Here is a 21,630-nt window from a genome sequence, read left to right as displayed (position 1 = left end):
GCACTCACAGTAATTTGCTTTGCCCTGCACTTTTGACGTGGTGCCCTCTGCAAAGTTCCAATCCACCCTACTCCTTCCTTGTAGAAGAGCCAGTCCTCAGTACTTCACGGAGTCAAAGAAGGCGAATTTTGAACGTTTCTGAAATAGTAGAATAAAATGATTTTGCAGAACCAATTTTTTTCTCACAAAAGTTCAGACCGATTTAGTTCAAAGGAAAACTTCACAACAGATATTTGTCTGAATCATCGCATTCTACTTTCAGTTCATAACAAATGCTTTATATAGCACAAAGCACCGAATCCAAAGGCGATTTCCAAAGTAACGATGACAAACTGCCTTACTGAATTATAAAAACAAAGTACCTTTTTTTTCCAGAAGTCGATCAAGAGCATATTGATCGAAACGTCGAGTTAAACCAAAGGTCCTTTTTAGAACCACCCCAACTCATTTAGAGAGAGTCGGTTCATGGTGTAACATTACCGCAAACCTTTCCATATCGTATCTCAACCATGCAAAGTTTCAACTCCTACTTGTTCAATGTAGGTCACAAAATCAAAAGCGGGTAGTTCAAGTTTTAACCAAAACAATCAAACAAAAAAGCTGTTTCTGTGCATTTCTGAAGCATTCGTCTTCGATTTCCCAGATTATATGAGTCCAGTCTCGTGTTACGTTGATTCTCTGAGATTGTTTGTAAATCAAATATTGCTCCAGCTTTCTTCCCTTTCCTACAACCGAAATGTAGCTAGCTGATAAAAAACAACCTAATGCATGGGTGCGTTTCGTTTCTAGAAATCCTTTTCTGTGTACCCATACGCTAAAGTGCCCGGAGGCGTGACTTTTAACCGAAGTGGTTGTGAGTTTAAAGGCACTGGACACTTTGGGTAATTACTCAAAATAATTGTAAGCACTGAAAACTAGGTAATGAGCGATGGAGAGCTGTTAAAAGTTTTAACATTTTGAGAGATGGCTCCCGTTGAAGTTACAAAGTTTTTGCGAAAGAGGTAATTTCTCACTAAAATATTAAAAGAAGCCTTTTTTATGCATCTGGAAGCATACAAATTTGTGCAACAAGGGTGTTTTTTCTGTCATTATTCTCTTGCAACTTTGATGACCAAATGAGTCCAACTTTTCACAGGTTTGTTATTTTATGCATAGAATGTTGGGATACACAAAGTGAGAAAGGTGGTTTTTGACAATTACCAAAGGTGTACAGAGCCTTTAACCGACGGTGTTGTAGTTGAATGCTTTATATCTGTAATTCCACTCCGTTGTACCGTCTTTACAAAGGAAATGCCAGGGGGCTCGTATCGTCTTTAAGGTTTTTATTTTAAACACTGACTTTCTGAAGCTCTCAAAATAACAGCGTTCTATTTCTGACCTGAGGTTGTTTTGTTGTTTTAAGGTTTTTATTTTAAATTCTGACTTTCTGCCAAAAACAACAGCGTTCTATTTCTCGTCTGAGGTTGGTTTGTTGTTTTAAGGTTTTTATTTTAAAAAGAAGCTGCCAAAAATAACTTTGTTCTATTTCTAATCTGAGGTTGTTTTGTGTTGTGTTTCATTTATTTTTTTGTCACCAGCAAACATTAACAAATTTTCCGCAGTCAAAAGATCTACTAGAACAAACAACACAATTATTATTGTGTGCAAAAATAGAGTGCAAAAATATAAGACTATTTAGTGGAGTTGCCACGTGTGGAATTCAAAATTAGAAAAATATATTTAATTAAAATAGAGAGCTCTTTACATACCTACAATAGGACCTTGGTTCTCCCAACGCTTAAATTTAAAATAGGTCCCCAGTCCTAACTGTGCAACCTGGGCCCAATTTCATAGAGCTGCTTAAGCAAAAAAAAATGCTTTTGAAGCAGAAACATCCTTGCTTAGTAAAATCAGAGTACCGGCCAAGACTCAGCTCAATTGTTATGCTAAGTAAACAACAGCTAATACCAGTCACACGCAATATATATGGCATGACATTATTGGCCAGTAACATTATGTAGTAAAAGCAAGCTATTTTTCGTGCTTAAGCAAACTTTTTGCTTAAGCAGCTCTATGAAATTGGCCCCTGGAGCATTCTGTATGGATTTTTTTTAAATTATCGTGATTATTCTGTTTAGAATTGGCATGCAAATTGCACATCTGTCAAAGCTCGTGCATGGGGGGAATCCTGTTCATACTGTGGATACATATTTCCCACATATATGTATACATGTACATAATGGTCTCGGTATGCAGATGTTGACACTGATGATAACTCTTGTCAAAACATGAATCAGAAATGAAAACATTCCTTGAGGCTAGGCTTACATGTAATACATACAGAAGTGTGAGCTACCAGATGCTACTATAATAGCGCAGTTGTGCTAGTTAGGCGAAGCAGGCAGTGGGCAATCGCCTCCATGCCTCCTGGTAATTGCATTGGTGCCCTTGAAATGCTCTAGTAGAATTTTAGAATTTCCCTCTATAATATCGCAGTTGTCCTAGTTCGGCGAAGCAGGCAGTGGGCATTTGCCTCCATGCCTCTGGTAATTGCCTTGGTGCCCTTGAAATGCTCTAGTAGAATTTTAGAATTTCCCTCTATAATATCGCAGTTGTGCTAGTTAGGCGAAGCAGGCAGTGGGCAATCGCCTCCATGCCTCTGGTAATTGCCTTGGTGCCCTTGAAATGCTCTAGTAGAATTTTAGACTTTCCCACTATAATATCACAGTTGTGCTACATGTAGTTAGGCGAACCAGGCAGTGGGCAATCGCCTCCATGCCTCTGGTAATTGCCTTGGTGCCCTTGAAATGCTCTAGTAGAATTTTAGACTTTCCCACTATAATATCACAGTTGTGCTACATGTAGTTAGGCGAAGCAGGCAGTGGGCAATCGCCTCCATGCCTCTGGTAATTGCCTTGGTGCCCTTGAAACGCTCTAGTAGAATTTTAGAATTTCCCACTAATATCACAGTTGTGCTACATGTAGTTAGGCGAACCAGGCAGTGGGCAATCGCCTCCATGCCTCAGGTAATTGCCTTGGTGCCCTTGAAATGCTCTAGTAGAATTTTAGACTTTCCCACTATAATATCACAGTTGTGCTACATGTAGTTAGGCGAAGCAGGCAGTGGGCAATCGCCTCCATGCCTCTGGTAATTGCATTGGTGCCCTTGAAATGCTCTAGTAGAATTTTAGAATTTCCCTCTATAATATCGCAGTTGTGCTAGTTAGGCGAAGCAGGCAGTGGGCAATCGCCTCCATGCCTCTGGTAATTGCATTGGTGCCCTTGAAATGCTCTAGTAGAATTTTAGAATTTCCCTCTATAATATCGCAGTTGTGCTAGTTAGGCGAAGCAGGCAGTGGGCAATCGCCTCCATGCCTCTGGTAATTGCATTGGTGCCCTTGAAATGCTCCAGTAGAATTTTAGAATTTCCCTCTATAATATCGCAGTTGTGCTAGTTAGGCGAAGCAGGCAGTGGGCAATCGCCTCCATGCCTCTGGTAATTGCCTTGGTGCCCTTGAAATGCTCTAGTAGAATTTTAGAATTTCCCACTATAATATCGCAGTTGTGCTAGTTAGGCGAAGCAGGCAGTGGGCATTTGCCTCCATGCCTCTGGTAATTGCCTTGGTGCCCTTGAAACGCTCTTGTAGAATTTTAGAATTTCCTTGTAAGGTGCCCTTTACCAAGACCAAGGAGAACATGCCTTGGTGCCCCTGCCCCTTCAAAAATGAAGTATTCTGTGTACCTGTACATGTACGGGCCCGAATGTCATGCAACACACATCAGTGTATATTGGTAAACTAAAATTAAATATTATTAATCACGAAGCAAATTTCCATCTTATAATTTGTAAGAATGTTTACAAATCGTATCCTTCCCTATAAAGGAAAAAAAGAAGGACTTGGATATTTCAAACTTGAATGTTCCAAGACACTATTAATTATTTCAATATGGTCACATATAGCGGATTCATATACAGGAATCTAACCTCTGATGGCCCAGGCATGCTGGGAGCTTTGTCATCGCTCAGCCCCCCCCATAATTAAATTTGATTCCATTCGGCTAATAATGGTGGGACAAAGGATACATCTGATGGAGAGGCAGTGGGGGGGGGGGGTGTAAGGGGGAAGAGAAAAGAGAGGAAGGAAGGTCCTTTGTTTGGATCACATTCTCTCCAGACTATTGACTTAGAGAAGAGTGGTCGATCAGATTGCAGGAGGATACGCTCTTGTTCCAATGAAATGTAAAAGGGATTCCTGTGGAAGAGGGAAGTTCAACTGGAAGGGGATATGGGTTTTTTTTCTCAGAGAGAGAGAGATGAAGGTTTTGATACAAAGAATTTGTCAGAATGCATCTTGTGAGATCTCTCCTGCAAAAGGGATTCCTGTGGAAGAGGGAAGTTTAAGCGAGGAGAGGTTTTTTTTGTCGAGAGGGACGAAGAAGATCGTGATGCAAAGAATTTGTCAGAATGCATGAGATGTATCTCCTGCAAAAGGATTTCTATGGAAGAGGGAAGTTCACTTGGAGGAGGATAGGTTTTTCTCCGAGAGAGAGAAACGAAGAAGATCGTAATACAAAGAAGTCGTCAGAATGCATGAGATTTCCCCCGTATTGCCTCATTCTGATTGGCAAATTATATATAAACTTGCAGCGACAACGAATGCATTGATGTTTAAAGGGAAGGTACACGTTTGGTAATTACTCAAAACAAATATTAACTTAAGAACTGACTTGGTAGTGAGCATTGGAGAGCTGTTGATTGTATAAAACATTATGAGAAACGGCTCCCTCTGATCTAGCATAGATTTTGAGAAAGATGTAATTTCTCATTAAAATAATAAAAGACTTCTGGCCAGAAGTTTTTATTCCTGTCTGAAAGAACACAAATTCGTCCAACAAGGGTGTTTTTTTTTTCTCATCATTTTCTTGCAACTTCGATGACCAAGAACTGTGTACTCAGTACTTTCATTGAGTTCTGTGAACAAATCACAGGCATATTGCTCTGGTTGGATTCGAACCCACCACCTTTGCAAATCTAGAGCAGTGTCATACCAATTTTTCAAAGGTTTAGTTTTTTTTTGTTTTTATCTACATTTACAATATAGAATAATTTAGTTTTAAATTATTCTATATTGTAAATGTAGATAAAAGCAAGGGATTAATTTACAGAATGTTCTATTTAGTTTCTTGGCCTTATCCTTTTCAAGACATTTTGGAATGTCTCGGTTTGAAAATGCGTCATCGTAGTTTGACCTCCCTCCCCACCCCCCCCCCCCCCCCCCACTCCCTCAGGCCTAATACTTCATGGAGACAACAAAGGAGATTGCTTCCATGCCCCCTGGTCATTGCCTTGGTGCCCAGAAATTTCCTCATAGAGTACTCTTTACCACTTGGTGAAAATGCCTTGGTGCCCTTGCCCTTTCAAAAACTACAGTATGTTTAATACCGATATCTAATTTTTATTGTTATTTTGTTTTCGACAATGCATCACCCTAGTTTGACCTCAACCCTCCACCTCCACAAAAAATGCTGTGATTTACATGAAGTGAAGAACTACAAACAAGTTTTTGTTTCCATGTGGCCCATTGTATCCAGAGGTAATCAAATAGAGGATTGCACTATTTAAGTCCATGAACTGAAATCAACACTGCAGTATTGGAGATGGTATTGTCAGGGATTGCTATTGTGTCGCAGGAAATCTTCAGAAATGCTTTGTGTTTTCCCAAGCGTATGAGATGACTATTGCTTGGCTATGGAATCGAAATGAATCAATATTTTGGCTTAAACAAAGAAAACAAAAATTACTAGAGCAGGATTTGAACCTGGGACCTCAGGAGTACCTTTGAAATATAAAGAGATTTACCATGGTGCTACATGTACGTCTCCACCTAAATATAAGGGGAATTTTTTCTTTCTTGTTTTTTTCAAAATTTGTTTACAGTACATGTATGTTGTACCTGGGGTGGATTTCACGAAGAGTTAGGACTAGTCCTATCTCGAGTTAGGACGAGTTACTTGTCCTAACTTAGGACTAGCCATATGTTTTTAATATCTCCTAGGACTAGTCCTTAGTTAGGACTAGTCTAAACTCTTTGTGAAATCGACCCCAGGCACTGAAGTGTTTTCTCTTTGAAAGAGCACCCTAATATATGAGGAAATTGTAATTTTCTACTGGAGCATTTCAAGGGCACCAAGGCAATGACCAGGGGGCATGGAGGCAATCTCCTTTGTTGCCTCCGTGCGAGAAGTATAAGCCGTCTTCTAATTATAAAAGTGTTCCTATTTAAAAAGAAAATATGTAACAGATGTCTACATGTAATTACTGTTGTTATTTCTTTTCATTTTTCATATCAGTGTACAGGGGTGCTCCTTTTGGGCGTCGGCATCCACGTCCTAGTGGGCGTGGTCAACGGAACCTACGCCTCGCTGATCGGTGGTGTCTCCTACATCTACATCGCCTATGCACTCCTCATCATTGCCTTCATTATCATCCTGGTCGCTCTGGTTGGATGCTGCGCTGGTGTCTCGGAAAACAAATGTCTTTTAGTCACGGTAAGAAGTCTTAATTGCCTAGGCCCCACAAAAAATATATGTTTAGAGTCGGAAGAAACTATACAAATTAATAAATGGTTAACTTGTGGGTATGTGTAAATCTCTTTCTTGCGATGTATGTTTGAATTTTTTTTGTGTGAGTGTTGGTTCTGAAAAAAAGCCGTTGTGGTCTTGACGTTTCAAACAGTACACTCTGCTCGTCGTCAGGAGAATGCAGCTCTTTTGAGGGAGTGTTGGCTCTGAAAAGAGTTTGTGCGATCTCGATGTTTCCAACAGTATACAGTATACTCTGGTCATCTTCAGGAGAATGCAGCTTTTTTTTAAGGGAGTGTTGGCTCTGAAAAGATGTGGTCTCAACGTTTCGAACAGTATACTCGATCTGCTCGTCTTCAGGAGAATGCAGCTCTAATAACTAGTAAACTTGCGGGTACATGTACATGTATGTGTAAATCTATTTTTTGCGTGTATCTGTAAATCTCTTTTCTGGGAGTTTTGGCTCTGAAAAGAGCCAGTGTGGTCTCGACGTTTCAAAACAATTTACTCTGCTCGTCTTCAGGAGAAATCTCTTTTTTGAGGGAGTGTTGGCTCTGAAAAGAGCCGATGTTGTCAGTTCTGATGTTTTGTAAGAGATTTATTGTGGGACTGTGGAGTATAAAATGAGCATCATGAGATGCATGGACTTTTATTGTCTCGGAAAACAAATGTCTCTTGAGTCACGGTTAAGAGAAGAAGTCTCAATGGCTTAGTCATTAGTTTGAATGATTAATTAGTGGATGCCACTAACGAGGCAACACTGAAACATTTATTAGATTGTGTGGGAGGGGGGGGGGTTGTTGATTAGGCTTGGCTGTAATTACAGCGTTGATGCATCATGCATAGTGCATTGTTGGTTGAAGGTTATAACACAATGACTAAGCAACAACCACACAGAATGAGTATATGAATATTATAAAGATAATTACAAAAAGTGGTTAATTGCTTGACATTTCGATTTTAGGAGTTTTTCTCCAAGGCTAAATGACATAATTTTTTTATATAACATACAAAAGCAGTGAAGTGGAAATACATGAATAGAGGAAGTCAGAAAGCACACAGAAAGAAGCAAGGGGTGAACAATTAATATGAGGACGGAGGAGGGGGGGTGGTTGGAGGGAAGGGGCTGGTTTGACCGCAAGAAAGACGGAAACACAATGGACAATATCAAGGGTTGGAAGAGGCAGAAGAAATAATTAATTAAATGATGAATGAGGCAGGCTAAAAAGAGGGATATTTGTGAGGAAAAGGAAGCAATTACTCATTTCCTTAGATCAGACATGTCAGACCTTGGGGTTTAATGGTCTGAAGGCGCCTTATCCACAGTTTTTCCCTACTTGAACGAACAGTCTCGGTGGTTACCTACATGTAGTGCCTCAATGCCCTGGTAAAAACATGTCAGAAATGGAGTGTTAACAAATCCATGAAAAATTGAACTCAATTGGTCATCAACGTTGCAAGAGAATAATGCAAGGAAAAAAAAACATTGTTGCACAAGTTTTGTGCTTTCAGATGCCTTAAAAATGGCTTCAGGCCTGAAGTTGTTTATTATTTGAGTGAGAAATTACCTCTTTCTCAAAAACTACCTTACTTTAGAGGGAGCCTTTTCTCACAATGTTTTATACTATCAACAGCTCTCCATTGCTCCTTGACAAGTAACTTTTGTACATAATTATTTGATTTGATAGTGTCCACTGCCTTTAACAGATGAAATACACCCTACAAATGCTGTATTTTTATTATTGTCCATAGACCTGCCAAACCTCTTTATAATCAATTTGTTTTTTTCTTCATCATCCACAGTTCTATTTCCTAGTGGTGTTCTGCATCTGCCTAGAGGTGTCCATCGTCATAATTGCCTTCGTTGGTCTATGGTACGAAAATGATTATGTGAAGGCGTACATCTTGCAGGGGTCAAAGAAAGAAATGGCCAACTACGGTCATCCGGAGCGAGAGGGGTTCACCGCGGCGTGGGACAGAATCCAGATTGATGTAAGTCGTGTCATGCATATCGAGACTTAACGAGCTAATTTATGCGCAGTTTGCGCAAGTTTCATTCAAAGCACACCAAAAAAATTCATTTTGGAAACTTTTTCTTTTAACTGTTTAAGATTAAAATAAACATTAGTTTGTATGAAAATAATTTCTTGATAAACACATTTATTATACCCTGCTAGCATTTAGACAATTCACACAAATATTTGCAAAATACGGCAAAAATATTGCTGTTTTTTTTTAATTATCAATTTCGTAATAGGCTTCAAGATAACACCACTTATAATGCTCCAGAATACACATTACATGTAGAGCATTTAAAACCATGATAAAGCAGGAAAACACTAAAAAGACCCACATGGCAATTCAGCGTTCTTGGTCAAACTTCCAAAATTCCATTTTTATTTTATTTTTAGCTACATATTGATCAATCTGGATATGAAATTGGGGCCATTGTAGCGCTGTGAGTCGATGGATTGCCTCGTAAAAAGGGCATTTCCAGAACAGTTATCTGAACTTCTTTGTGACAGTTCTCAACTGTACTCTAGTAAAGTGTTCTCGACAATGGAGGTTTAAGGTCACTCAAACTGTAAAGGCCACATCCATTAGCGGATATTATCGGTTACCATGGTAACGGAAAAGTAAAAAAACAAATGTGCCCACATTCCATCTGCGATCAGATGGACTTATTTGTTGTCAAGGTGACTGTGATCAAAGTCTTAAAACCTTGGCACTTTCAAGAACTGAAGAAGAGATTTATTTTGCAGCCCTCAATTAGACTTTGAGAAAAACTCTGTTCCTACATGTAAATGTAGGCTCGAAATGTTTGGCCATAAGCTATTTTTTTTTTACCTTTTGATCAATAAGCTTTCAGATCCAGCTAAAAATGTTATTTTTTTAATTTTTTGTTTTTCTTCTATTTTGTTCGATTGGTTATCTTGCAGAGTTCTTGTTTTTTGGCGCCAGGAGTGTCATCATTGACAGACATGGCGGACAAGAAATGTTCAATACTATTGTTTTTTATTATCCACAGGAGCAATGCTGTGGTGTCGAGGCGCCATCCGATTGGTATGAGTACGGCCGGTTTGACTCGGCAGACACGCCAGACAGCTGCTGCAGAGTGGTCTCAAAGGGATGTGGAATGGCTCTTGATGAAGTCTGGAAGGAGGTACGTAGGCTCGGCATAGCAACCCCTCCTCCCAACCCCCTCTCCTCCCAACTCCAAGTCCTTCTTGAAGTGTTTTGGTTTGAAGCTTTACAAACTGTACAAAATTAGGCGATCACTTTTCTCACTATTAACTCCTTAAGGCCAAGTCAAAAATAAAAACAGTTTCTTGTCAGTTTCTTGTGTAGAAACTCCTCATACCCTCTCCTTTTCTGCCTACTTGCTGACATGAATTGTTTTGGTTTGAAGCTATACAAACAATAGAAATTACTCTTCTTTTTATTGGTCTCAATATAAAGGCCAAGTCAAAAATTAAAACAGTTTCTTGTTTTATAGGAAGGAAGCCCTTTTTGTCTCTTCCTTTATTTCTATCCACAATGAAAATTTATTAAATAAAAGGTCTTCTGATCTTTTGAGAATAAGGGCACTTCTTATTGTTCAATTTGTCTTTGTATATTTTTTTTTTCTCTGTCCCGATTGATTGACAGCCATTCTCACAAAGTATTTTTTCAGGCCCAGAATTGTTTGCACTGAAAACCACCTTCTTGACAGATATAAATATTGACATTGTGTTACATTGTTCCTTTCTCATAAGGAAAGTATTCCATGGAGGTAGACATTGTGTTGAACAAGTTTCTTAAAAAAAATTCTACAGACAGCTGTGTTTTTGAAGCCCACCATCCCTCAGCTTCAGTTCATTTATCATGTTTTGACGACTTCTCGTCCTCTCTGTTACATTTTCTTGTAAATTCTTTTCAGTGACATATCTAGGGGGTGGGGGAGCCTCCCTAACACCGAACTCTTGTTCCATCCCCTCTAGCCCCCCCCCCCCCCCCTCCAGTGAGATTGAAAATACTTCACAAAGTGAACATCATTTCGCTGTGTTCTTTGTAGTGCGCCAAATGCCTTTATAAATTATTATTAATATTATTATTAAACTATGTGGTTTTAGTTTTAAGGAAATACAAGTAAGTATTGATGTTAACAGTGCACTAAGATTCATAGGGCGTTTACATCAGTAAATTTGGGACAACAGGCCTAAATTATGTTTGTATTTGTTAGCTCTTCTGTTTTAATGAGTAAATAAATAAACCTAGTTTTAGCAGGAAGTGCCTTGGTCAGCCACAGAATGTCTTTAATTGTTCTTATAGATTTTTTTATCATGACCAGTCATGAATTGTGCTTTCCAGTCATTATACCTTAATAAGGTTGTTTTTGTGAGCGCTTTAATGAGGAAATAAATAAACGTAGTTATGAGTTTTAACAAGAAGTGCCCTGTACAGTCACAGAATGTCTTTAATTGCTCTTATAGATTTTTTACCAACTATGTATTGTGCTTTTGTCGCCAGAGGAAGTGAACATTTTTTATATATTATATTTTGTTGCAGAGTTGTGGAGATGCTATGGTGGAAACAGTTAACAGCGGCCTTTACCTGATTGGTGTCATCTGTATAGCATGTATTCTACTGCAGGTAGGTTTAATGACTCAAATCATTGACCACAAAATGGGTGACATTAAAATATATACTTCCCAAATCTTTCCACCCTCGCTGGCTCACAGGTTCGAGGCCAGTGATTTTACCTCTGGGCCAGTAAATTCAGAACTAGACAAGTCCGAAAACAGAAGATACAAATCTTCAATTCATTGAAAAAATTCATCTGGATTGGTGTATATCATGAATTAAAAGATTCGTTTTTACAAATCCAAGTTTACCGAGATGTTACTTATATATAATTTAGTAGACGTTAAATTTGCATCGGGATAAAGAATATTCATTTTGGTTTGTACTAGCCACCGGGCAATCTGGGTGGTCTAGTTGGTATGACACTGCTCTAGAATTGCAAAGGTCGTGGGTTCGAATCTCACTTGGGTGATATGCCGCGTAAAGATTCTGAGCTAAGTCTTGCGGTCTAGTGAATTTTCCCTCAAAATTTGAGCCCTGTTATTGATAATTCTTAACAAATTTAAAACAATTCTTTCTCCCAATTTCTCAGTTACTTCTCATCATTTTCATCCTGGCCATGTACTACATTCTTAAGTTTGGACACGGAAAGAACCGATGCTGTGGGACTAGCTACTATGACATGGACTAGACTATGACATCAGTGATTGACAGCCTAAGCAGCCAATGGCATCAGGTAGATTGATTTGTGGGAGGGGCTTACAGTGATTGAAATAAATTCAACAATTTTGTTTTTATAATTACTTTCAATTGATCATGCCTTTAAATGATTACTACACTGATCAGACAGCATTATGGAGACATGTGGGCGGAGTTTAACTGATTGACAGCTGAGGCTGCCAATGAAAATGAAAACTAGTAATAGAGTAGGCGGAGCCAAGTGTTTCAATTTAGTGATTGATAGTTGAGCTGGGCAATGGAATCTCAGCATGTGTGAAATTACCAATCTGGAGTGGTCTCCGAAGTTTTATCTGCCTCCTTAAAGACAAAGTCGTATTTATGTGGGATTTTTATAATCAAAAATGTAAATTTTGAATCATGATTTTTGTATGTAATTTGAAATGGATTTTAAAGGTTATTTGAGCAACGACTAACAATTTGTTTTAAACATCTGGCCGGATATTTTACTTGCATTGCTGAAAATGTAAAAAAGTAAAGGGCGACATAAATTATGTTAAATATTCATTGAACTGGCCAGGTAGTCTCACTTTTTTTCCTAAATTTGTTTTCCCCTTGAAGAATCAGACAAAATGTGATTTAGTAACCTAAAACATATACTAAACCATGACATTGTGAATAGGTAGGCAAGCCTAAAGCTTATACTATTTTTTATAATTTTTTTATTCAAATGACTAAATATGCCTGCCTAAAATGAGCAAAACTTATAGCACCGAAAAACAGTAACTAGTATTAACTCAACTGATTCACCATGCACTTTCTTAGGTATTTTTTACACTGAAATATTTTTATGCAAATATTTTAGGGCCAGCGTTTTTTTTGTTTTTTTGTGCATAATACTTAAACTTTTGCGTAGTATTTATTTTAACTGTATGTTTGTACTTAATTCCTTTAAACAATTTTTAAAAACTTTAATCTAAAAGAAAATAGAGTTGAGCAATTGTATTCATCAGTCATAATTTAACAACATGTAAAAATGCATTTCTACAATGTAAATAGACTATTTCTTAGGTTGTGGACCCATTCATTCATTCATTTATTCCTTTATTAATTTTTTCATTTATTAATTAATTCATTCATTCATTTTTTCATTTCATAGGTAACAATGCAAGGTACAAAGCACGATAAAGAAAACATTATACATACACGCATCAGGATAGAAAACAAAAAAGTAGCACCCCTGATGGATTTCAAAAAAGTAAACAATTAATATTTTATCTCCTAATGCCACCATTTAAGAAACAGACAAGAGTTGTTAAAAATTCTCAAGTTGTACTCAAGATTCGTACAAACCCAGTGAATAAAACAACATAACTTGAATACACGAACATTCATTTCATGCGAAGATTCGCAGTCGAATCACATGTAAACATATTACACAGTGAATAAAACAACTTGGTAACATGATGCAAACATGATGTATACATTCTGCATGCACACGATCGAAAGCACAAGCCGACAAACTGCACCACCTCTGACCAATCAAAACACAGATATGGAAAGCTTTACGTCACTGCGTTTATCCAATGAAATCATTGTAGTCAGTTAAATCGTTGGGCCTGTAATACCAGTGCCTGTATTTATGATTGCGGATAAAGACAGGGCACCAGTTAGCCTGAACATCTGACGTCACCATTTGAGGCTCGTGAATTACGCCAGAGAGGGGCCTCAAGCCTAGGTCAATACCCGTCCAGAATCACCTTTCACCTTTCACTTTTCACCTTTCACCTTCATTCAATGCAGACGACCGCAAGTGCACGCTGCCAAACGCCACCTCGGACCAATCAAACACGTGTCCAATGAAATTATTGTATCCGATGAAATCACTGGTTCTGAAAAGCAAGTACCTCGTGTTTGCGTTGGTGGCGCTGTTGCGGGATGTAAACAAAGATCAGAACAAAAACTATACATGTAATGCATTTGGTTTGCGGTAACACCATGTGTGTGTGTCTACTCATAGAGTGGTCTACTTGACATTACATGTAGATTTGGTTCTTTAGAGAACTGTCTTGCTATATTCTACTACCCATAGTAGATATTCGGAATTCGGGAGACATCTCAGTTCTGAAAATGATATACAAGGCCGGCCACCTGTCCATCCTAGCGGTCTTGGATGAGACCGGTGGGCCCGAGCGAAACCACCCGTGTGGTTGGCTCCATGGTTGCGGGTAATGTACGGGGGTGTGGTCTGTATAGACATAGAGGAAGGGCAGTCACAAGAATGTGTTTGGCTTTTGGCTTATTGATTAGTACATTATGACCAACGTTTGTAATCTGTGTAATAATGTTTGCCCTGACTGATAAATTGGGCTAGGCGGTGAAAATACTAATTGAACATTGAGACAAAATTTACATCTGCAAACTTGCAAGCAGCGTTCATCAAACACGAACGTAATTCCAAAAATTAATTACCATAACAACTTACTTAAATAGTAAGAAGCACTGCAGCTTTTGGTGATAATGTGTACCTTCTTCAGAAATAATTGCCTACTAAGGAATGAAGTTTTAGGGAGAGGGAAGGATTCAAAAACATCGCAATCTGAATAACGTTTCTGTGTGAAACGTCTCCCAGAAAGCTATCATAAAGAACAGTCTTGTCCTTTGCTCGGCCCCAGCGGCCAGTCTATCCATGACCGCTGGGATGGGCTAATCGCTTGCATAGATTCTTGTTCAGGAAGTACGTCATGCGTACAGTGCATAGAAATATGGTGCAGTGTGAGTGCGATGCATGATGGGACTGCGCATTATTAAACCAATGACAGGACAGTGCATGATACGTTTGCCCATCCCAGCGCCTTTGGTTAAAGCAAGGCGCTGGGGACGAGCGAAAGTCTTGTCCTTGCTCTATGGTGATTGCCAAGGTTTACAAATATTTTTAAAAACGAAATAAAGTTTTTTAAAAATCAGCAAAACATATGGTCCCACACCTTTTGGTAGACTAACCCTAAGGATTTGTTTTAGACTTACCATAGTCGTTCATACATCGAAGCCCATTTTTAAGATTCACTCCGTATACAATTCTAGTGGTGAGTAGACTAGGGAAACTTTACTTTGCTTATACTTTCTATGTACATGTATATATCGCTGTTGTTTAAATGTTTAATTGTGGGAATTATGGTTTTAGTTTGATTAAAGAGACTACTTTTGTACTAAAAGAATTGAAATCGTGTGGGGTTTTTTTTATTTGTGAATTATAAATCTCCACCTCATCTGAAATGTATAATTACCCATTTACAACTTTTTAATTTGTATATGGGATTTGAGGCATTGCATGCTAAGGTATCAATAAATATTTGGTTTGCGGTAACACCATGAGTGTATCTGCTTGCAAGGTAGAGTTTGTTTTATAGAGAACTGTCTTTCTATATACCGCGGAGAAGGTTGTTCGTTTTTTTTTCCGGGAGACTTCTCAGTTCTGAAAAGAACTGTCATGTTTGTAAAAGGACAAAAGGAAAGACTCGCAACTTAGCATTTCCAACGTTTTAAACCAGGAGTTGGAAGTGAAACTATTAAAAACATATATCTTGCTTCAAAGGGCGTTCACTGAACCACCACATGCTGTCGACATTCGTCATTAATTAATAGTGAACTTTGCCCAGGGCTAGCCCTATTACGTAATATGGTCGCTAAAATAACGTCATTTACCGCGGCGAATATCTTTAGGCCAAATAAAAAATAATACCAGTTGATCGTCCCCTCTCTCATCCCTTTTGGAGCCGCGTCCTTCTTTCAATTTTTGTTCCCTTTTTTTCTGTAAAAAAGACAGTTGTTTACTGTGTAGTACCATTAAACTTACTAATCTTTATAAGAGCTTGTAACTATAAAATAAAGTGATGACAATGACTTTAAGTATTGGTGGCCAGTTTGGATAAAAATGCTTGCCGGTCACCTTTGAAAGAAATAACAAATAAAAAGGCCCTCATCCTCCTCTTTTTGGAAAAACACAGACGATCAACTAGTAGTTATTTTTACTTGGCCATAGGGCTTAACTTCCCTAAAACATGTCTGCGATTAGGTTACTTGGGCAAATATTGACTCTCTGTGGATTAATCATAATATTAACAGGCTTGGTTTTGCTGGTATAAATGTATCAATTTGACCACATTGGTTTCCATTGAAGTGGAGAAGTGACTATTGATAAGTTGTGTGTCGTGGATAAAACAATTTGCTGCTCGTAAAACAATAACTTTGTGGAATTTCTTCAAACCTACCGCTGTCATTTTCAAACTCTACAAGATTTTGTTACTTGTTTTCCACACTCGGCATTCAGAACCCAAAACAGGAGTTTTTCCCGCTAGTTCATTTTTCGCTTGTTGGACCATTTTTGTTGAACTGTTTTTGGACATTTTTGTTGTGTGTGCGAGTCTTTGATAAGTAATGGCGGGACTGAAAAGTGCATTGCTAGGGTTTGAGGTGCTGTTGTTGTTGACAGCTTTGGGAGCGGGTTTGGCGGCCACCGCATCATTGTTCCTATCCAGGGTGAGTTTCAAAATTTTCAAAATAATTTTCTCTACCTTAAGAATATTTTTATAGTGTTTTTGTCTCCCTTTTGTGACTGGATTAACAAGCTTTCGAGCTACAGTGTTTAATTTTTACCTCTGTTGATCTCGGCCATCACATTACGATTGTTTTGTAAATTTCTTGTGCTTTACGTTGTATTGTTTTTTGTATACTTTTCTATTAATGAGCAAATTTTTGCTATATATAGGCCATCGCAGATTTGTCCTTTGAAAAGTTATCAAAGCAAAAAATGGGTGTGTTCAAAATGGACACAATTGCCATTAATATTATAGATATCCTAACCGAAAAGGGAATTAACACCGAAAGCAAACAGGAGACGTGACAAAAATGACGGCATTATGTTGAATCCAGCCGAACTTATTTTTTTTATAGAGCATGCAGAGAGACTAGCACATTATTATTTTTTTTTTTAAAGAATTTTTTGTATTTATCTGGTTTCTTTCAGCAAGAGATTGAAGGCTCAGATTGCCTGCTCTACGGAAATTTTAACTGGACCGGAGCTGCCGTAGTGGGCGACAAAGCAAAGTGTGATTTCAGCCTCTTCGCCCAGATCGTGGTGTCTGGTGTTGCTCTTGTCAGCGCCCTCTATCGGTGTTTGAGTATCCCATGTGAAAAGTTGGACCTGTAAGTTGAATGCATATTAGGACCCAGTTACATTAAGCTTCCGAAGCATAAAAAGTAGCTAAGCTTATTAAGCTCACCAGAACAAGGTTACCAGCCAAACTATCACTCCACGTGTGCACTAATTATGTAACTGGTATTCTGTACATTTCTTCCTAGCAATTTTGTCCGCTTAAGCAGCTCTATGAAATTGGGCCCAAGTTATGGATAAACAGTTTACAACATTGTTTTATTGACGCAGAGGGTTTAGAATATAGTGCGCCACCAAGCGTGTCTCTGGAGATTGTCTTTCATTACAAGGTCACGATCAATTAAACTTTGACCTTGCTGTGGTCAACTCAAATAATAGTCCTCTGATACAATCTGTTTCTTCCAGCCACACTGTGATAGCGTTTCCCATTGTAAAGTAAACTCACATGTTGAAAGGTGAAATGGTTATGAATTGGGCGTGGCTAGTGGAATGACGTCACAGTTACAAAATGCTAGTGTGACACGTCCGGTTTTTTTTTTACACCGCAGTGAGGGGTTGTGAACTATAAATTGCCAATTTCTGGCTTGAGTAGGAGACTACAGTGCAGCGCTTTTTGAATCAATTCTGCAATAGGGGAACATGTGCATAACGGGGTTATTAGAAAAATAGTCTCATCTCAAGCCAGGAATTGACAGTGTTACAGTTCGAAACCCCTCAATGCGATGTAAAGATTGACCATTATTGTAAAGATAATATTGGTCTACTTACAAGTTTTGGGGGGAAAAAAGTACACGATGATTTTTGAAAGCCAATCAGCCAAATAACCAGTGTTGTTAAATAACTTTTCTTGGTGTGTTTCCTCGTTCCCAGGGTGTGTTTTCGTGTTCTGTCAGTCATCATCTACGGTCTAAGTGCAGCCTTTGTGCTCATTGAAAGCGTCATCGTGCACGTCGGGGTCGAGCAGTTCTGCGAGTCCATGACTGACAATCCGATTGTTCTATCAAATTCAACGTAAGAATCACTTTGTCAGTAATTGTTATTTTATTACCAAACATTCATTTGATTAGTTTCTAACTTTTGAACTGAAAAAAAAAACCATTAAGATTTTGGACGGGGCTGTAGGCTTATTTTAAGAGCACTTGTCGGACAATGTTGCTCAAAATAATTGTTAGCTAACAACTTTACTTAATATCGAGCAATGGAGAGCTGTGTCTACTGAAGTATACGTAGTTCTTTAGAAAGAGGTAATTTCTCACTAAATAAACATAAAATACTTCAGCGAAGCCTTATCTTATGCATCTTAAAACACACAAAGTAATTGCAAAAAGGGTGTTTTTCATGTATTAGTCTCTCACAAAATGTTCATAGTTTTGTTTATAATGCATATACACCAAGTGAGAAAACTTGTCTTTGACAAACGTGTCTTGTACCTTTAATCGACACTGGAGCTTATACACCGGAGTGATTTTGTCAATATAACATGTTTTTGTTGCATTTCCTTTCGATTTCAGTTGCCAGAGCAATCAGGATCTGTTCAACACATTGATGGGGAGTGAAGCCAATTTTTACGGCGACCTTCGAATTTCTGCGGTAAGTTAGAAATCAACCGTAAAATGAGATCGTGTTCGAGTATGTTTTGCTTTCGTGTCGAGTTAGTGTGCGACTTCGGCCATAAATAGTTTGGCGTGTATTGTGTAAGGGAAAAAAACAAATTAAACTTCTACCCTCTTTTAGTTAAACCTGGCCCCTTCCCTCTACCCCCCCCCCCTCTGTCTACCTATTCATTGTGTGCCCCTTGCTTTGTTTCTGTGTGCTTACTGACTCTCTCTCTCCCCCTCTCTAATCGTGTATTTCAACAATACCCAATCACTGCTTTTGTTACACTTATAGTTAATGATTTTTGGGGTTGAACAAAGAATTGACTAGAGTGGGGTTCACCCAAATTACGATACAACCTGAGAAGCGGCAGCCAGGGGATCACCTTAAGGGGATGCGACTTTTTGTTTCAAATATCAATATAAACCAGTCAGTTTCCCTTGTGGTTTATATTGATACTAATAGTTAATATAACAGTTCATTTTTGTTGCTTTGTCATTTAGCCTTCGAGAAAGACTCTGCTATAGGGTGGAAACGTCATGGTCTGGTCCCCTGACCAAATATTCCTTGACGTCTCTTGTTAAAAATTCGACAGAGCCTAGTCGGAGATTTGGGGGTCTGGGAACCAGACTAGAAACGTCAGGCCATTATTTTTTTGTCAAATTAGAGTGTACACTGATCATAATACATTTTGGTATCTCCTTCATCCATAGGTCGCTTCGTGGGTGTCTCTGGGCACGTGGCTCGTACTTACAGGAGTGGCACTGATAAGCATTTGCGTCCGAGATGATGACAAAAACATGGCTTAGTCTGGTTCCTAAGAGGACTATGATGTAACAATACACGTGATCGTCTGGAATCATGTCTTAATTTGGGGCTTTTCTGGACGCATGGTGGCAGCAGACATACCAGGTCACAAAATCCATTGTTCTCTTGGTAAGGCCCCTTTTGAATCAACGGCTTCGGCTCCAGATTCGGCTATGGCTAGCTTGGCTGGCCTCGCGATTGCTTTGACAATTTGCGCGTATACTTTGTGTGCGCGCTCAGGGTTTCAGACGAGAGGACAGAGCCTGAAGCCGAATCCAAAGCCGAAACCTTGGTTTCGAAAAGGGCGTAAGAGTTGAAACAAAGGAAGTTTACCTGGTAAGTCTACCGCCACATAGCATTCCGAAGTCTCTTTTTTAGGTCATAGCACAGTTGACGTCTAAAATATAGACTGAGAGTGCTTGTAGTCCTCATTCCCTCTACAGTACTCATAATAATGTGGAATCGATCAAAAGTGGGGGCGAGGTTTACGGTGAGAGAAAACTACAGATAAACATTGTTTGAGTCCAGTAACTAAAGTTTTATTTCAATTCATAGAAGTGAGATATTTATTTTGTTTTTTTGTACATGTAAAGATTCAAATTGAGTGTTACTATTTAACTGAAAAACTGTCCACTAATATACATCAATTACTAATTAAATGTGAGTTGAAGAGTGAAAAACTAGTTCAGGAAATAAGTATGTACATTCTTAGGGATGGTACCTTGGCTCTGGCAAACGGCTTTGCGTCTTAGAAAGGGTAAGGCACCACTTTATTTTCGACTTGAGCCATGGTTTGAATTATGGGCCGTGTCCGAATTAGACGCCTGTGGGATGTTGTGGTAATGTAGTAGATGCAGTGATTTGGTGCCTGAAGGCGTGGCCACATAATGATGCCTTAGTATAGGCTTTGGCAGGTGGCCAAGCATCTTTCCATAGATGTTACGTATAATGCATCATAGGCGATTGGGAATATGGTGCACCTACTAGAGTTTGTCTTGGAGGCAATTTTTTTTTCCGCACCACACGCTGGCTATCGCATACACGCATAATGTATGGGCACTTTCCCGGATCCCTTCATTGTTGACCCCGTAGCCAGCCAGCGTGTGGTACAAAACAAAAAAATTCGTCCCTGAGAGTTCATTTTCGAAGGTTATAGCAATAAACCCCCTACATTGGCCGCCATCTTTGATATATCGAAAATATGCACGCGTGTACATGCTGCGCACATATCTCAGCCTGTGATAATGATCTTCATACCTCAATGGGGGATGTTTAGGCATGTGGCGTCACATTTTATTACGAAAGTTGTCCCTGATGCACTGACGTGTTTTGGCATACCTTTGAATGTTGGAGTACTTGTGACAGGCTTTACTATTCCAACCTTGTGTCACATTCGGGCCCCATGCCACCTTGCATGCTGCTTGTGCGTACTTTTATTTAGATAAAGTCAAACAATGTGGTACAAGTTTAAATAGTTCCTTTTCACAACATCAAAATTTAACTTACTGTACATTTTACTGGCAAATCTTGTGTGATACTTAATAAATATAGATCTAATATACATTTATAAAATAATATAAGACACCCCTACTTGACTTATTTGTAGACAGTTATTTTAAAGTAGAATAGAATGTGAAAAATATCTAAATATTTTAAGGGTAAACTTTTTTTATTTTAAATATAAATGCGTCCTAAGGGTTGATTAATCCAACTATACTGAAAGGTTATACTAATTAGAAAGAGTTCTGTTGCGTGAGTCAGTTCTAACTAACTACAGGGGCTTAAAAACACTGAACATTATTGGTACTTGTCAATGACCAGTCTTCTCACTTGCTGTATCTCAACATATTATGCATAAAATAACAAACGTGTGAAAATTTGAGCTCAATCGGTCGTCGAAGTTGCTAGATAATAGTGAAAGAAAAAACACCCTTGTCACACAAAGTTGATTTCGAGACCTCAAATTCTACATCTGAGGTCTCGAAATCAAATTCATTGAAAATTACTGCTTTCTCGAAAACTGCATTACTTCAGTGGAAGCCGTTTCTCAATGTTTTATACTGTCAACCTCTCCCCATTACTCGTCACAAAGTAAGGTTTTATGCTAATAAATATTTTGAGTAATTACCAATAGTGTGCACTGTCTTTGACTTCAAAGAGATGTAAGCAACAATTATTGCTAAACATTTGTCTGTTAAACAAAAACAAGCAGGATACCAGTCACAATATGTAAATATGACATAGTGCTTAGC

The 21,630-nt window shown here is 38.6% G+C and overlaps 2 protein-coding genes across 3 annotated transcripts in view; both read left to right on the top strand.

Annotated features, from left to right (window-relative positions):
- The window catches only part of LOC139953529 (tetraspanin-4-like), a 41,472-nt gene extending 26,452 nt beyond the window's left edge, over positions 1-15,020 (top strand). For both annotated transcript variants that reach the window (XM_071952973.1, XM_071952972.1), the window contains 5 exons: positions 6,331-6,528; positions 8,365-8,553; positions 9,590-9,724; positions 11,110-11,193; positions 11,717-15,020. In XM_071952973.1, the coding sequence (XP_071809074.1) occupies positions 6,331-6,528; positions 8,365-8,553; positions 9,590-9,724; positions 11,110-11,193; positions 11,717-11,815 (705 nt within the window). In that variant the 3' untranslated portion in view covers positions 11,816-15,020. The remainder of the gene's footprint in view (positions 1-6,330; positions 6,529-8,364; positions 8,554-9,589; positions 9,725-11,109; positions 11,194-11,716) is intronic.
- A 960-nt stretch (positions 15,021-15,980) lies between these two features.
- Positions 15,981-21,505, top strand: LOC139953535 (transmembrane protein 179-like). Its single transcript, XM_071952980.1, has 5 exons — positions 15,981-16,341; positions 16,829-17,007; positions 17,846-17,986; positions 18,487-18,565; positions 19,285-21,505. Exons 1-5 carry the CDS (start codon positions 16,240-16,242, stop codon positions 19,378-19,380), a joined length of 597 nt encoding a protein of 198 aa, XP_071809081.1. The 5' UTR covers positions 15,981-16,239; the 3' UTR covers positions 19,381-21,505.
- The last annotated feature ends 125 nt before the right edge of the window (positions 21,506-21,630 follow it).

Source organism: Asterias amurensis, chromosome 22 (genome assembly GCF_032118995.1).
Source record: "Asterias amurensis chromosome 22, ASM3211899v1".
Taxonomy (NCBI): domain Eukaryota; kingdom Metazoa; phylum Echinodermata; class Asteroidea; order Forcipulatida; family Asteriidae; genus Asterias; species Asterias amurensis.
Note: the sequence above shows the minus strand (reverse complement) of the source record. Positions and strands in the feature narration are given on the sequence as shown.

What these genes read in the sequence shown, in the direction of transcription:
- LOC139953535 (XM_071952980.1), top strand. Translation starts at nt 16,240, where the DNA reads ATGGCGGGACTGAAAAGTGCATTGCTAGGGTTTGAGGTGCTGTTGTTG. An exon ending in CATCATTGTTCCTATCCAGG is followed by an intron (nt 16,342 to 16,828) that starts GTGAGTTTCAAA and finishes GGTTTCTTTCAG; the next exon opens with CAAGAGATTGAAGGCTCAGA. An exon ending in GCGACCTTCGAATTTCTGCG is followed by an intron (nt 18,566 to 19,284) that starts GTAAGTTAGAAA and finishes CTTCATCCATAG; the next exon opens with GTCGCTTCGTGGGTGTCTCT.